Consider the following 12,182-nt stretch of genomic DNA (forward strand, 5'->3'; position numbering starts at 1 on the left):
TGGGACACCTTTGTTAAACAGTCTCTCTGGCATCTTGTTTGCTTGCCAGGAGAGCACACGCATTGACGGAATAAGGATGGGGTAGAGAGCAATCTTGCTTCGGGGAGCAGAGGCAACATGAAAATGAAAAGAAAAAAAAAAAAAACCCTCCAATTGGGAGGACCTTTAAAGTCTTCTCGGAGAAAATGGAGTTTCAGAGGGGCCTCCGTGGAGGGATAGACGTCTTGGCTATGAACAGAAGAAGGGGGGTGGGGGTGGGAGATGTTGGCCTATGATGAACAAAGATCCAATAGTAGGAAACCTGACACGTGGCTGGGTAAAGAGAATGGGGACCTTGCCAGGCCCTGGAGGAGCCCTGGGAGAGAAAGGCAGGAAACCCTGGGTAGGACCTCCCTGAGAAAACCATGGAATGTCAGGGCAAGCAGTTCTGAGGCTATTTTGATAGGAAATGGAGCAGATGTTGAACTTTGTTATTATTATTATTGTTGTTGTTGTTATTTTGTCTTGCAAATGAGGATTTGAGCCTAGTTTTAGGAAAAGTTGAGGCAGTGTGGAGGATGGTCTGATGAAAAGAATTAAGGAGGCTGTGGCCAGTCATGACCTTTCAGGGAGGGAGAACCACCCACAATGAAGGAAGCAGGAAGGCTGAGGGAGGGGACTCCAGACGGCTCCCAGGGGACCCTCTAGCAACTTCTGTGCTAGGCACAGAGGGTGGAGGAGCCGGAGTTTGGCACCTGGGTGATGCGACATCCGTGGGTGAGGGATGTTGGGGCAGATCTGGGGAGAAGTCGGCATGTGGCAGAGCCAGTTTGGTTTTAGACGTGACACAGGGGAAGGAAGGACGGGCAGTCTGGATGGAGATTTCTCTTACAGCCTATTTAGGAGGATGGGGTTGAAGTTTAGAAGAAAGGTAAATACCTCAAATTCAAAGTGCCATTTATCCTTATTAGGATGTGAAATCACTAGATCAGATAAAACCTTCAGGGGGAGAAACATTTGGTGATAGAATCTCAAACACTTGGAGGACTGGAGAGGAAAAAGGGGGACGTTACAGGAGAAAGCAGAGGGGCTAGGGCGTGAGTGCACTAGAGGGAGGAATTTCAGAATGGGTTAGGATGTCTGGTCTAGGTGGTGGGCTCTGGGCCTCTGCACTGTTGACATCTGGGGCCAGGTGTTCCTGGTTGTGGCCGCCCTGTGCACTGAAGGGCGCTAAGCAGCATCTAGCCTCCACCCACTAGATGCCAGTAGCATCCCCTTAGTTGCAGCAGCCAAAAATGTCTCTAGATTTTGTCAAGTGTCCTCTGGGAGGCAAAATCGCCCCCAGTTGAAACCACTGCTTTCGGCTGAGAAAGGACCCTTAGACTTGAGTAGAAATCACCAAGATTTAAAGATAGATTAGGGCCAGGGAGAAAAAAATCCCAGCATTTAACTCCAGCATTCCCCTTTTGTCCACTCTTGTTGATTTCCTGTAGTGACTGGCTACCAGAATCTGAAAACCCCAAATCACTTGGGTGACTGGGGGTCAGAGCTGAAACTCTACCTCAGATCAGCAGTGGGACTTGAAAGACCCCAGAAGTGTGGCCAGATGTTTGAAGAGCTGACTCACCCGAAAGGCAGCTGGGTAGCCTGGCCCCAAGGATCCAAGGACCCAGTGTGGTAAGAGTTGGGTTACTGGTGGGTTGACTGGGGGGGGGCACCCTGATTGGTGGGACTATCTGGTGAGCTTGTTGACTAAGAGAAAAATGTGGCCTTGACCCAGATGGAGATGGCCAGTGGCGGTGGACAGCCTAGCCTGGACCTCACTGCACCAGGGCACAGCTTTTAGGATCTGCCATCAGAATTTTAGAACTGCAGAGTATCTTGGGCATAGATTTTCGACTCTGGATGGATTTCTATCAGGGAAAGAGAGAGAGATTTTATAGGGATGAACAGGAAGGAGGAAGGAAAATTAGCTAATGGGTTCACACGGCTCAGGAGGAAGGCAGGAGAGGGTGCAGGGTGCTAGAGGGAAGGCTGAGCTGCAGTGAACCTGTGGGCCAGGGTCTGGACCCTGTCCCATTGGGGTGGGCGCCAGGGAGGGGCTGCAGTGAGGTGATACCTCCAAGAGAGGAGGGAGGGACTGGCTGGTGGAATCCAGGTTAAAGTTCCTTGAAATCTGTATATGTAGCTACTTAAAAAGAACAGATTTTCTACACTTGATGCATTAAGAATAGAATGGGAAGCATTGCTCTGGTTTCAGTTAAACTGAGAAACACTATTCATGTTTCAGTTATACACTGCATTTCTTTTTTTTTTTTTAAACGGAGGTAACAGGGATTGCACCCAGGACCCTGTGCATGTTAAGCGTGCGCTCTGCCACTGAGCTACACTCTTCCCACCAAACGTGGCATTTCTAAGGTCAGCCTGTCCAGGCCAATGGCCCAGGAGCCACAGGTAGTGATCAGCTAGCTGGCTTTCTGTAAGTAGGTAACCCCCATGGAAAGGTATTTCCTTCACTGCTGATGCTTTGAATGGCACCAAGGCCACCTGCAGGGACATGACATCCCCCCCCCCCCCCCCCGGCCTCCCAAACTCTGTCTCACAGCTCTGTTGATGCCTCCATGCTGGCACACAGCATAATCAGCAAGGAGCGTCAGTGTACTTACATGTGGGGATTTTTACTCATGGCCAAAGGCACAAGGCCCATCCAAATTTTAAGTAGCTGCCTGTCAGCTTGCTTTCTTAGCTCATCCCTGTTTCCAAGAAAGAGAAAGCAAAGTGGAAGAGGGTCCCTGAGAGGGAGGGGAGGTGGGCAGGAGAGAAGGGAGCAGAAACCAGGGGGAAGTGCTCTTCCCTGGGTGGTGGATTTTCCCCTCTCCAGGGCTGGGAGGGAGGCAGTTTACAGGGGCCTTCCCTGCAGCCCCTCATGTCATTAGTTGTCGGTTACTTCCAAATAAGAAGATGGAGAAATCTTTTCACCAGTTGTGAGGAAAAGGCAAAAACAGAAAGGTGAGGACCCAGGAAAGAGAATTCAGGCAACACTTACATTTCTTCAGCTCCCAGTGACAAATGGTTTCTGAGCACTACTGAGTAGCAATGAGACTTTGAAGCTGTTCAATTAATTACTGTTCTGTGAAGACTTGCTGCGCCCATGCCTTTACCTCCCAGTATCTCCTCTGCCAGCCTTGGCCGGTGGAGGCAGCAGCAGCCTACTGCTGTCTGCAGAAGGGTCTGTGTGACCAAGCTGTTTCAGGCAAATGCCAACTGCACGGAAAATACCTCCAGTGGATGTGCGTTAGTTGCAGATGCAAGGCTGATGTTAAAGACAGTAGCAGCCAGACTTATGAAAGACTTAATCTGCTCAGATTAAAAAGCCCCCAGAGGCCAAGGGTTCCCCACCATGAATTCAGACCCTTCGTTCAGCTCACTAGCCATTCTCAGTGGCCCTCATCTTGGGAGGGCTGCCCAATTCTGCTGCAGCCAGACGTGAGACTGGCACCTGACCACCTGCGCTTGTACGGTGGGTCCAGACATCCTCCAGTCACGGGACTGTGGATTCCTCCTCCAGGCTGGCTGATGATGCAGCAGAGAATTTCAAGCAGAAAAAATTAACAGCGCCACGGGAAAGGGGTCTAGGAGGGGGGCAAAAGTGGGGGCTGGGATGGCAGGAGGGAATCCTGGAAAATAAATTTGGCTTTAGTGGAAGCTCTATTTAAAATGTCGGTAATTCATGGTGGAAATTCCAGGCACCCTGGGGGCTTCTTGGCAACGTCATTTGAATTTAAGGGGAATGGTGTATTTCACCTCCTCACACAACCTCAATTACCCAGAGAGAATTTTCCTAATGAAGCCTAATTGAGACAGGACATAAGCCAGTAAGCCAGGGCACTCAGAAGCCGCCTCTTGCCTGGGGGGGAGGAAAAATGTATTTGTCTGCCAGGGGGCTGGGGGGCAGGGCCGCATCCTGGGCCCTGAGCCCCTCAGATTTGAGATTCAAGGCCTCTTCCTGAACCAAAGTCCAAGACTAAGGATGTGAACTAGAAAACAAGATTTCCTAGGTTTTAAATCTTTCCATTTGAGGCATGCGTATGACAACTCTACTGCACCTATGAAACTGAAATTGCTGGGCCAGGCCGGTAAGAGACTCTCGGAGGGAAAGCGCCGGTAACGGTGACTAATCTGAGGTGCCCAGCAGTGCGGTCCACTGCCATCCCCGGCTATGAAAAATGCTCTTCTTAATGCCGACCTGGCGTCGCCCCTGCTGCCACCAAGTATTTAAGGCCTGCCATGGAGTCTCCCCTAAACCTTTTTCTCCCTAAATCTCTACTTCTTCAACCTCTAGCCCTGATGTTTATAGGCTTTGTGATTCCCACCTCCCAATTTTTTCTCCCTTCTCAGGTGTCCTCATCTCCCTGCATCTTGCCATTTCCCTGTGACTCCCCCCAAACCTTCTTTTCCCCTTGTCCTCAAATCTCCCCTCACATCACAGCTGCCACCTGCCCTCTCTCCATGGAGCCCAGTCTTACCCTGCCTTTCTGATAGCTGTGCCCCCTGTTAATTCATAACGTGTTCACCCTAAAATAAACCCATGGAATGAAAACTGGCTGTGTCCACACAGGAAGCTAGGAAGGCAGTCTCCCCAGTTCTACCCTGGAATAGGGAGTTGGGGGGGGGTGCCAGCTTCTCTCAGATGTCCGGCCTCTACTGGCTGAGTGCTGTCAGCAGGTGACAGTGGCCAGGGCCTGCAGACTCTTGGCCTGGGGAGAACTAAGTTACTAGGCTGTTTACTCTGGCTTCTCTGCCATGTGCATTAATGAGGCACTAGCACCAGCATTGGTACTAGGGGCTTTGGGGGACAAAAACCGCAGGAGATTTAAAAAAGAGAAACATCAGTAAAATTCACCTAATATAAAGCCTTGTAATATGCAGCACCCCTCAAAGGAAAATATAAAACAAAAATGGGATGTTTAATCACTTAATTTGACATAAGCCAGTTTTTTTGTTTTGTTTTAGACATTTGCTTTCTTTTATCTCATGCATTTGCAGGAGAGGCAAAATTGGTTTGAGGGGAGTGCAAAAAAATCTTAGCTAGTGTCAGGTCCCGCAGTACAGAAACAGAACCACAGCACATCTGTATATCTGTGCCATTAACATTTCATGGGAGAGGACCAATTAAAGAAAAAAGAATCTGAAAAAGCTCCTGGGCGGGGATGAGAATGAAAAAACCAAACCAAAAAATAAAGGTTGGGAAAACTAGTTTATTAACTGGCTGCATCCTCTGAGCCATTTCCTCAGGTCTAGCCTAATCAGGACTTTGGAAAGTGCTACTAAGTAACACATTCAGCGCTTGTGGTCAGTTAACCAGCGGGGCTGGCAGTCAGTCATCTCCCTCCCAAAGCAGCCAGCATCTCCAGGCTGCTCTGGGCAAAGTTGGCTCCATGCTGTGCCCCTCCCCCAACCCCCTAAAAGCTTGTTTTCTGATGCTGAAATCAGGGAGAGCAGGTGGGGAAACACCTGTAGACCTAAGAAAACCACTAAATACCTGTTCTTAAGGAGGGCCAGGTTTTTCCTCAGGCGAGTAATAGGACACAGTGGAATTCTGTAATTTCTAACTTACCTGTTTGTCTGTGTATCTTCTATCCTGCCTCTAAACCATTTTTGCCCCCAGTTCAAAACCAGATTTGAGAACACCAAATCAGATCAACACAAAACAGATTTCTTCACAACTGGTGCTTCAATTTTATCAACTTTAGAACTTTTCTGGATCCATTAGCATTCAAATCATTTGGGCGAGTCAAATTGCGCAACTCAGGGCTGCTTAAACTAATCAACCGCATATCATTGGAGCTGAAAGGGATGGGAGGACCATCTCTTCATCTTCTTCCTGTTTCACATGAACTAACGGAGGCAGAGGGTGCTGGGTCTGCCCCAAGGCTGCTGGGCAGGACCAGGGCTGGAAGCTCCTTAGATCCCGTTGCCCATCTCTGGGGCATCAGGACTCAGAAAACAGCATTGTTAACCTGGCAGAGCAGGACAAGGGACTCCCGCCCCCGCTCTGGAGCGTGGGGATTAAAGATGTAACTTGAGATTCTTATCCCCCTTTGCCTGGCAATTTTAAGAGGAGACTTCACTCGCCCCTGGAAGCTTAATCTGATTCTAGTGGTTTGTTTCTTGTGATATGTCACTTTTCTGTTAAGAGACATACTTTCCCCAACACCATGGTTTCTACTCAGTTTCCTCTCAATAGCTTCCCTTTGCTTGAAGAGCAGTGATAATACAGACAAATTAAGTAAAATCCAGACCGGTTATTAAACAAACAAAAAAAGACCTCATTCTTCCCAACACTGAAGTTGCAGCTTTCTTCCTCATTAAACCTTCTATCACAGCTGCTAAAAATGAGGGCTAAGAGTAAAGGGCGGTAAGCAATTCCAGGGAGGGGGCAGTTTCTAGTGCGTTAAAGAAACATGATCTTAAAACAGCTCCAAACTTTCAAATTCCCATTTCTTGAATTCTGATAAACACAGATTAAAAGTTTTGTTTGCCAAACTTCAGAAGTAAACCTAAGCCAGACTGTTGACAACACACAATATTTGAACATGCTGCATGATTTTCCAACTCAACAAGTTTAGTTAAAATGGTCCAAGTAAAAGCAGATTTCTATTAAGCAAATGATCAATGTAGCAGAGTAAACAGTCCTGAATATTGGAGCATCACACTTAATTAGCTTCATTCTCCACCTCCTTCTCCACCTCTTTCTCTCCCTGTCTGAAATATGGTAATTCACCCAAGTGGTCAATAACAAGGTCTGCTTTTTTTTTTTTTTTTGAGGCCATTTCCAAAGCTGGAAGGGTAAAGTAAGCCCATTCAAATGCTAACACCCCAGTTGGGCAGGGCAAGACAAAGGGCTAGTTGGGAGACTAGTGAGTTGGGAATGCTAGGAGAACTTGCCAGAAACGCCCCTGGAAAAGAAAGGCAGCTGAACACTATTGTCTTAGGTAGAAAGAGGCTTTGCAGGGTCTGAGTAGCAAAATCCACTCTCCTTGGGGAGGGTCCCAGGCACTTTCCTAGGAGGGCTGGTATATTCCTCAGGTGTTTGGTATGCTCCCAATAGCTCTTCCACCCACCCTGCAGCCAGGATGGAAGGAGAGGGTGGGGGAGGGGAGCGGAGTCGGGGAGGGGGTGTGGGTGGTTAACAGGTTTTCACAATCAAGTCGTTTTTGGAGGAATGTCTGAAAGATGGCAAAGCGTGTGTTCCTAAATGGGGACCCCCTCCCCAATAACTAACCTGGTATTATTGCTTACAGTTAAAAGAGCCAGCCCCTCCCTATACAGGCTTCTGTTTAAAAAACAGCCCAAGACTCGGGGGCAGAGGTATGGGCTAGGCGCTGAGGACTTTTTTTTTTTTTAACTTGTTTATTCATCCTGCAAGAAGGTGACATGCTAATTTCTTTAATGCAAAAACCTAGCTCTGTGGGAAAGCGGGTCCCCCGGGCTCCCCAGTTTGTGAAGGCAGCCCACACACTGGAAAGCATACCAAAAAAGCCTACCACACCCTGACTGCTTTTGCTTATTCACAAGAGACATTTTACTGGGTGAACTCAGGCTGCAGAGACGTTACCAGAAGGGAAAAAAAACCAAACATTTAATGCCACGGAAGGGAACACAGCATCGCTGTTTTTACACTAAGTAGAAATGTCAGCTTTGGGGAGCCCCCATTTCACTTAGGCAGTTTCATGCTTTCAAGCCACAGGCAGGGCACGCTGGACCCTTCTTCAAGTCCTCCGCAGCCTCCAGGCTTCAGGACACTCCCCTGCTGCGCAGGGAAGCTCCCTTCCCCGAATTTACTAGTGAAGACCAGACCGGCACCCAACAGCCATTAGTCAGCGCCACATCCCGGCATAACCAAGTTCTGGGGCGCCGCGACTCCTTTCCTAGGGGAGAGTCCTGGAAGGAAGACCCCCTGTGTTCCTTCCGGCCGCAATCTTAGGAGTCTAAGAATCTGACCCGTTTTTTCATTTCAAGTCTCCAAATGCTTCACTCCCCCCCCCAATCATTCGCATCAGAATAGCTCAAACCGGCGCAAAAACGAGTCGCGCGCGCGCACCAAAAAGATCAGTTTCCAAATCAGGTGCGGTTTTGTAAATACATATCGCTAATCAGTCTTTCCCCCCAGGACTGCCAAGAAAGGCACACTACGTGCCAAAGATGCGTTACCGGATTGCGTCCGTATTTGTGCTCATGCACCGGGACAGTTTCACCTCCAGGTTACAGATTCCAAGCTTAACTCCAACTGAGCTGAAAATGGCTGGTGCGCGCCGCCTCCCCTCCCCTCGGCTGCCGAAGCCGCCGGCCCCTGCCCCCTCTCGACCGCTAGCCCAAGGACTTGCGTCGGATCCAACACCTTTTCTCTGGCTCGGCGGGTGTCGCGCTCTTTGGAGACGCGTTGTAGGGTTCCCTGATGATAGGCGCAACTCCCTCTCCAGCCTGTACCTTGTTCTGCTTTACCTTTCCGCTCGCAATCACATCGCTGACCTCTCAGCCTCTCTCTTACATCCCCAGGCCTTTGCGCAAACAGCCCGGGACCTCCTAGCAAAGCTGCACCGAGCTCCGCCGCCAGACCAGCTGCGCCAAGAGGTTGGCGATGCCCGACGTGACCAAGTTCGCGCCACCAACCTTGGTAGCCTCACGAGACTCCCGTACCTCCTCTGCCTGCCCTCCAAGTATGGGTGACTCGTGGGGAACTGCCGGCCGGCTCGGAAAGGTCGGCTCTGGGGCGCGCGGGCAGGTGCGCACGCTCTTTGGCGCGGTGTCCAGCCCCGCGAGCGCCCGGAGACGTGTGGTGGCGGCCAGGACTGGCGCACAGCCGCCGGGGACACTGGTGCCGAGGTCCCGCAGATCCAAGTTGGCAGCGACGGGACCTGGGCTCCAGGCTCTGAGTGTCTTAAGCACCGCGCGCGCTTGGCTTTCCCGAGGCCGGCAGTCTCCGGAGTTCTTGCTCAGTCTCAGTCTGGTTACTTTACGCACATTGCAACAGTGTCGTTACAGCGCGGCGGCTCTCGCTTCCTGAAAGTTGGCGCGAACACCTCTTAACCATGTTTCTGGCACCCGCCAAGGGCAACTAGTTAGAGACTAGTTTCTCTAGGAGGGAAAAAAAGCATGTAAAGCAAGTGACTTACCCGTGCCTTTGGGGTGTGCAGCTTGAAACCTGGGGAGCCCCGGGATTCAGGCGCGTATCCTGGGCACCGGCTCCGAGACCTCAGGCTGTCTCCAGCAGGATGCGGGGAGCGTCCCGCTGTCCAGTGAGCCTTTGGCCACTGGGGTGCCCGCCGGAGCCCTGGGGAGAATTTGGGGAGCTCTCCCCAGCTCATCTTGGGCCCCCGCCTCTTTGGGCTAGCTAGCGGAGCCCGCTGTCTCCCCGCTTTCCTCCTAACCTGTCTTTCCTACTCCCTCCCTTCCTCCCGCCGCTCCCACACCGACCCCAGACTCCCCAGTTAAGCGGTGGTTAACCAACCTGGGTCCAGGAAAACAAGGAGAATCTGGGGCGCGTCCTCCATTAGTGACGCCGGATGGGGATAGGTCCCCTTTTGGAAGGGGACTCCGGGGATGGGTCGCGGCGGGTGGGCTTCTTCGGCTTGCAGCGGCGCTGCTGCTTCTTCTCCTTTGGCTCCTCGGACTCTTTGGGGTCCCTTGGATCCTTGTCCTCGGGCTCGGGCTCCTCCCCTTCTCCGGGGCTCTGGGACTGCTGAGTGCTGGGCTGTGCGCGACTGGGGGAGGCGTCGGGGCTCCGCAACCTCAGAGCGTTGAGACGCTCGGTGAGGGATTGGGCGAAGGTGGGGCGCTTGGGCACCACGGGGCCACGCTCGTCCTCGGGCTCGGTCTCAGGCTCAGTGGCGGGGGCGGTCTCGGGTTCGGTCTCGAAGTCGGTCTCGGACTCGATTTCAGATTCTGTCTCGGTCTCAGATTCGTAGTCAAACTCTTCCTCGTACTCTAGGCACTCGGGGAGGGAGAGCTCGAGGTCGGCCTCCTCTTGCTCGTGGTCAGCTTCAGGGGGCCCGGGGAACACCTGGGCGGCGGAGCGGTGGTGGGCGTTAAGAAAGCTCCGGCGCTGGGCAGCCGCACGCTGCTGGGCTCGGGCGCTGGAGGTGGCAAGGGCGCGGAGGAGCGCAATGGAGCAGGAGAGCCAGAGGAGTGCGGTGGCTGCCCGGCGGCCTATGGGTGGGCACAGATCGTTGTAATTGTGGCGAGCCCGGCGCCACTGCTGAGCTCGGGACCTACGATCCATTCTCACGCGCACACTGCGAAGCCGACCCACCCTCTGGCTCTGCAGAGAGCGGCTCCGATATGCATCGGCTGCTGGAGCCGAAAAAGGTGTTCCCGGCGAGGTAAGAAGCTGGGTCCAGAGGTCCCAGCCCCACCTCGGTGGGAGGAGGAAGAGGGAAGCACCTACCTTCCTGACCACTCAACTTTCTAAAGCTCCGCGCCTCTGCATTCCTCTCTGAGCAAAAAGGGGATGGGAAAAGGGGAAGAAAAGTCTATCTCCTCCCGGCTCCTCTCTCTAAGTCTTAGACTCCGCAGTCTAAGACCCGGGAGAGGTGCCTCCGCTGGTCCTCTCGCCTGGGAGAGGAAAGAGGAGACTGAGGCGAGGAGAGACCGGCGGAGAGGTTCTGCAAAGTTGCGCGCCCGGACTTCTGCCGGGCATGTGCAGTAAGGAGGCGGGGGCGTCTCCCCGCGAGCAGCGCGGTGGCGCGGAGCCAGAGGCGCAGACCCTAGTGGGCCGGCAGGTGGCAGGAGGGAACCTTGTTTGAAAGCATTTGGGTGATGCGAGGGGCGGGGGGCCTGGCGGGTGCCAAGGAGCAAGCCAGCCAGCCACAGGTTAGAATAGTTGCGCAGCTGGGCGTGGGTTCTCCGTGGGGTCCGTACCCCTCCCCACCTTCTCCAAGGTTATCGATAAAATGAAGAAAGTCCGAAGCAGCTAAAAAGCAAACCACGAAATTGCAGATATTCCAGAGGAATGAATGTTCTGTACGTCAGTATTGACGATCCAATTCCGGGCATTTTCCAAGCTCTGAACAGTTTGAGGATAGTAACCCCAAGCAATCATTAATCCCGAAACCACCTTTGACAGATCTGTTACAGTGACTGTAATTTGAGAGCTCCCCCCGCCAATGCAGCCTCAATCGCCTAATTACCTTGTGGACGAATAAGCATCTTCCTTAAGAAGGGCCCCCACAGACGGACGGGGTGATGGTTTCCACCTCCCTAAACCCATCAGTGGACCTCCCTGAGCTCTAACTGAGAACATGTGCTGAAAGGCTTTAATTAGCTGGAACCGCTAAAGAAGTCTTTCCATACTAATATTCAGTAGGTACAACCAGTTCTCTGCCCCTGGGGGGCGCTTCAGGGCGATCAGCTATCAAGGAAACCTCACCGGCTACCGCTCAAATCTCCTTTCAGAAGTAGATTTTCAGCAAAGTTTGTACATTCAACAATTATCAAGTGCCTAGCACTCTGTTCTAGGTGCTAAAGGTAGAGGAGGGGGAAAAGAAAAAATTGTACATTAAGGAAAGGATATTTAAGATTAATCTGCTGTTAATCAGAGTATTAAACCACTCAGAATCCCGCCATCATTGTGTAATCTAGTGTGTGTTTGACAGGAGGAAACTACAGGGACAACCAGGGCGTTAGGGTTAGGGGGCAGCTGGACATCCCTAGATCATGCTGTTGAACCCCAAAGGTACATGTCTTTTTTTAGCCCTAGAAAATCAAATGAGCTCTGTGTCCTCCTGTAGGGGATCCCAGGAGTGGTCCTTGCTCAGGAAAGGACAGTACTTTGGCATCTCCTGAGTTCCAGCTGTAACCTGACCACTGTGTCTGGGCTGGTTAAACATGGAGTGTCCCTTTTACCACAGTGACAAGTCCACAGGTGGTATAACTCAGCAAAACCACCTTCCCAGAATCCATGGAAGGATCAACAGGCTGCACAGGTGGGGGTTTTTATCTTTGAGTCAACATGGGGGAAACTTGAGGAGGTGTGACGTCTTATAATTCCTTTCCTTCTGAGGTGGTCCGCCAGGCCTTCCTTCCTGGTACTCCTTCCAGGGTCTGAAGCGTCCTACACCCACAGCTGTTACTCAGCGTGTGGATGGTCTTTAATGTTCCTGACCTGGCTTCTTGGCTGTGTCTGTCTTGCATCTTGTGTTTTT

At 51.8% G+C, this 12,182-nt stretch overlaps 1 protein-coding gene across 1 annotated transcript; it reads right to left on the reverse strand.

Annotated features, from left to right (window-relative positions):
• Window positions 1-9,532: 9,532 nt before the first annotated feature.
• On the reverse strand, window positions 9,533-10,662 carry LOC105095655 (neuroendocrine secretory protein 55). Its single transcript, XM_064496972.1, has one exon. The coding sequence runs from the start codon at window positions 10,259-10,261 to the stop codon at window positions 9,533-9,535; it is 729 nt and encodes a 242-aa protein (XP_064353042.1). The 5' UTR covers window positions 10,262-10,662.
• Window positions 10,663-12,182: the final 1,520 nt, after the last annotated feature.

The sequence above is a fragment of the Camelus dromedarius genome, chromosome 18, assembly GCF_036321535.1.
Source record: "Camelus dromedarius isolate mCamDro1 chromosome 18, mCamDro1.pat, whole genome shotgun sequence".
Taxonomy (NCBI): Eukaryota; Metazoa; Chordata; class Mammalia; order Artiodactyla; family Camelidae; genus Camelus; species Camelus dromedarius.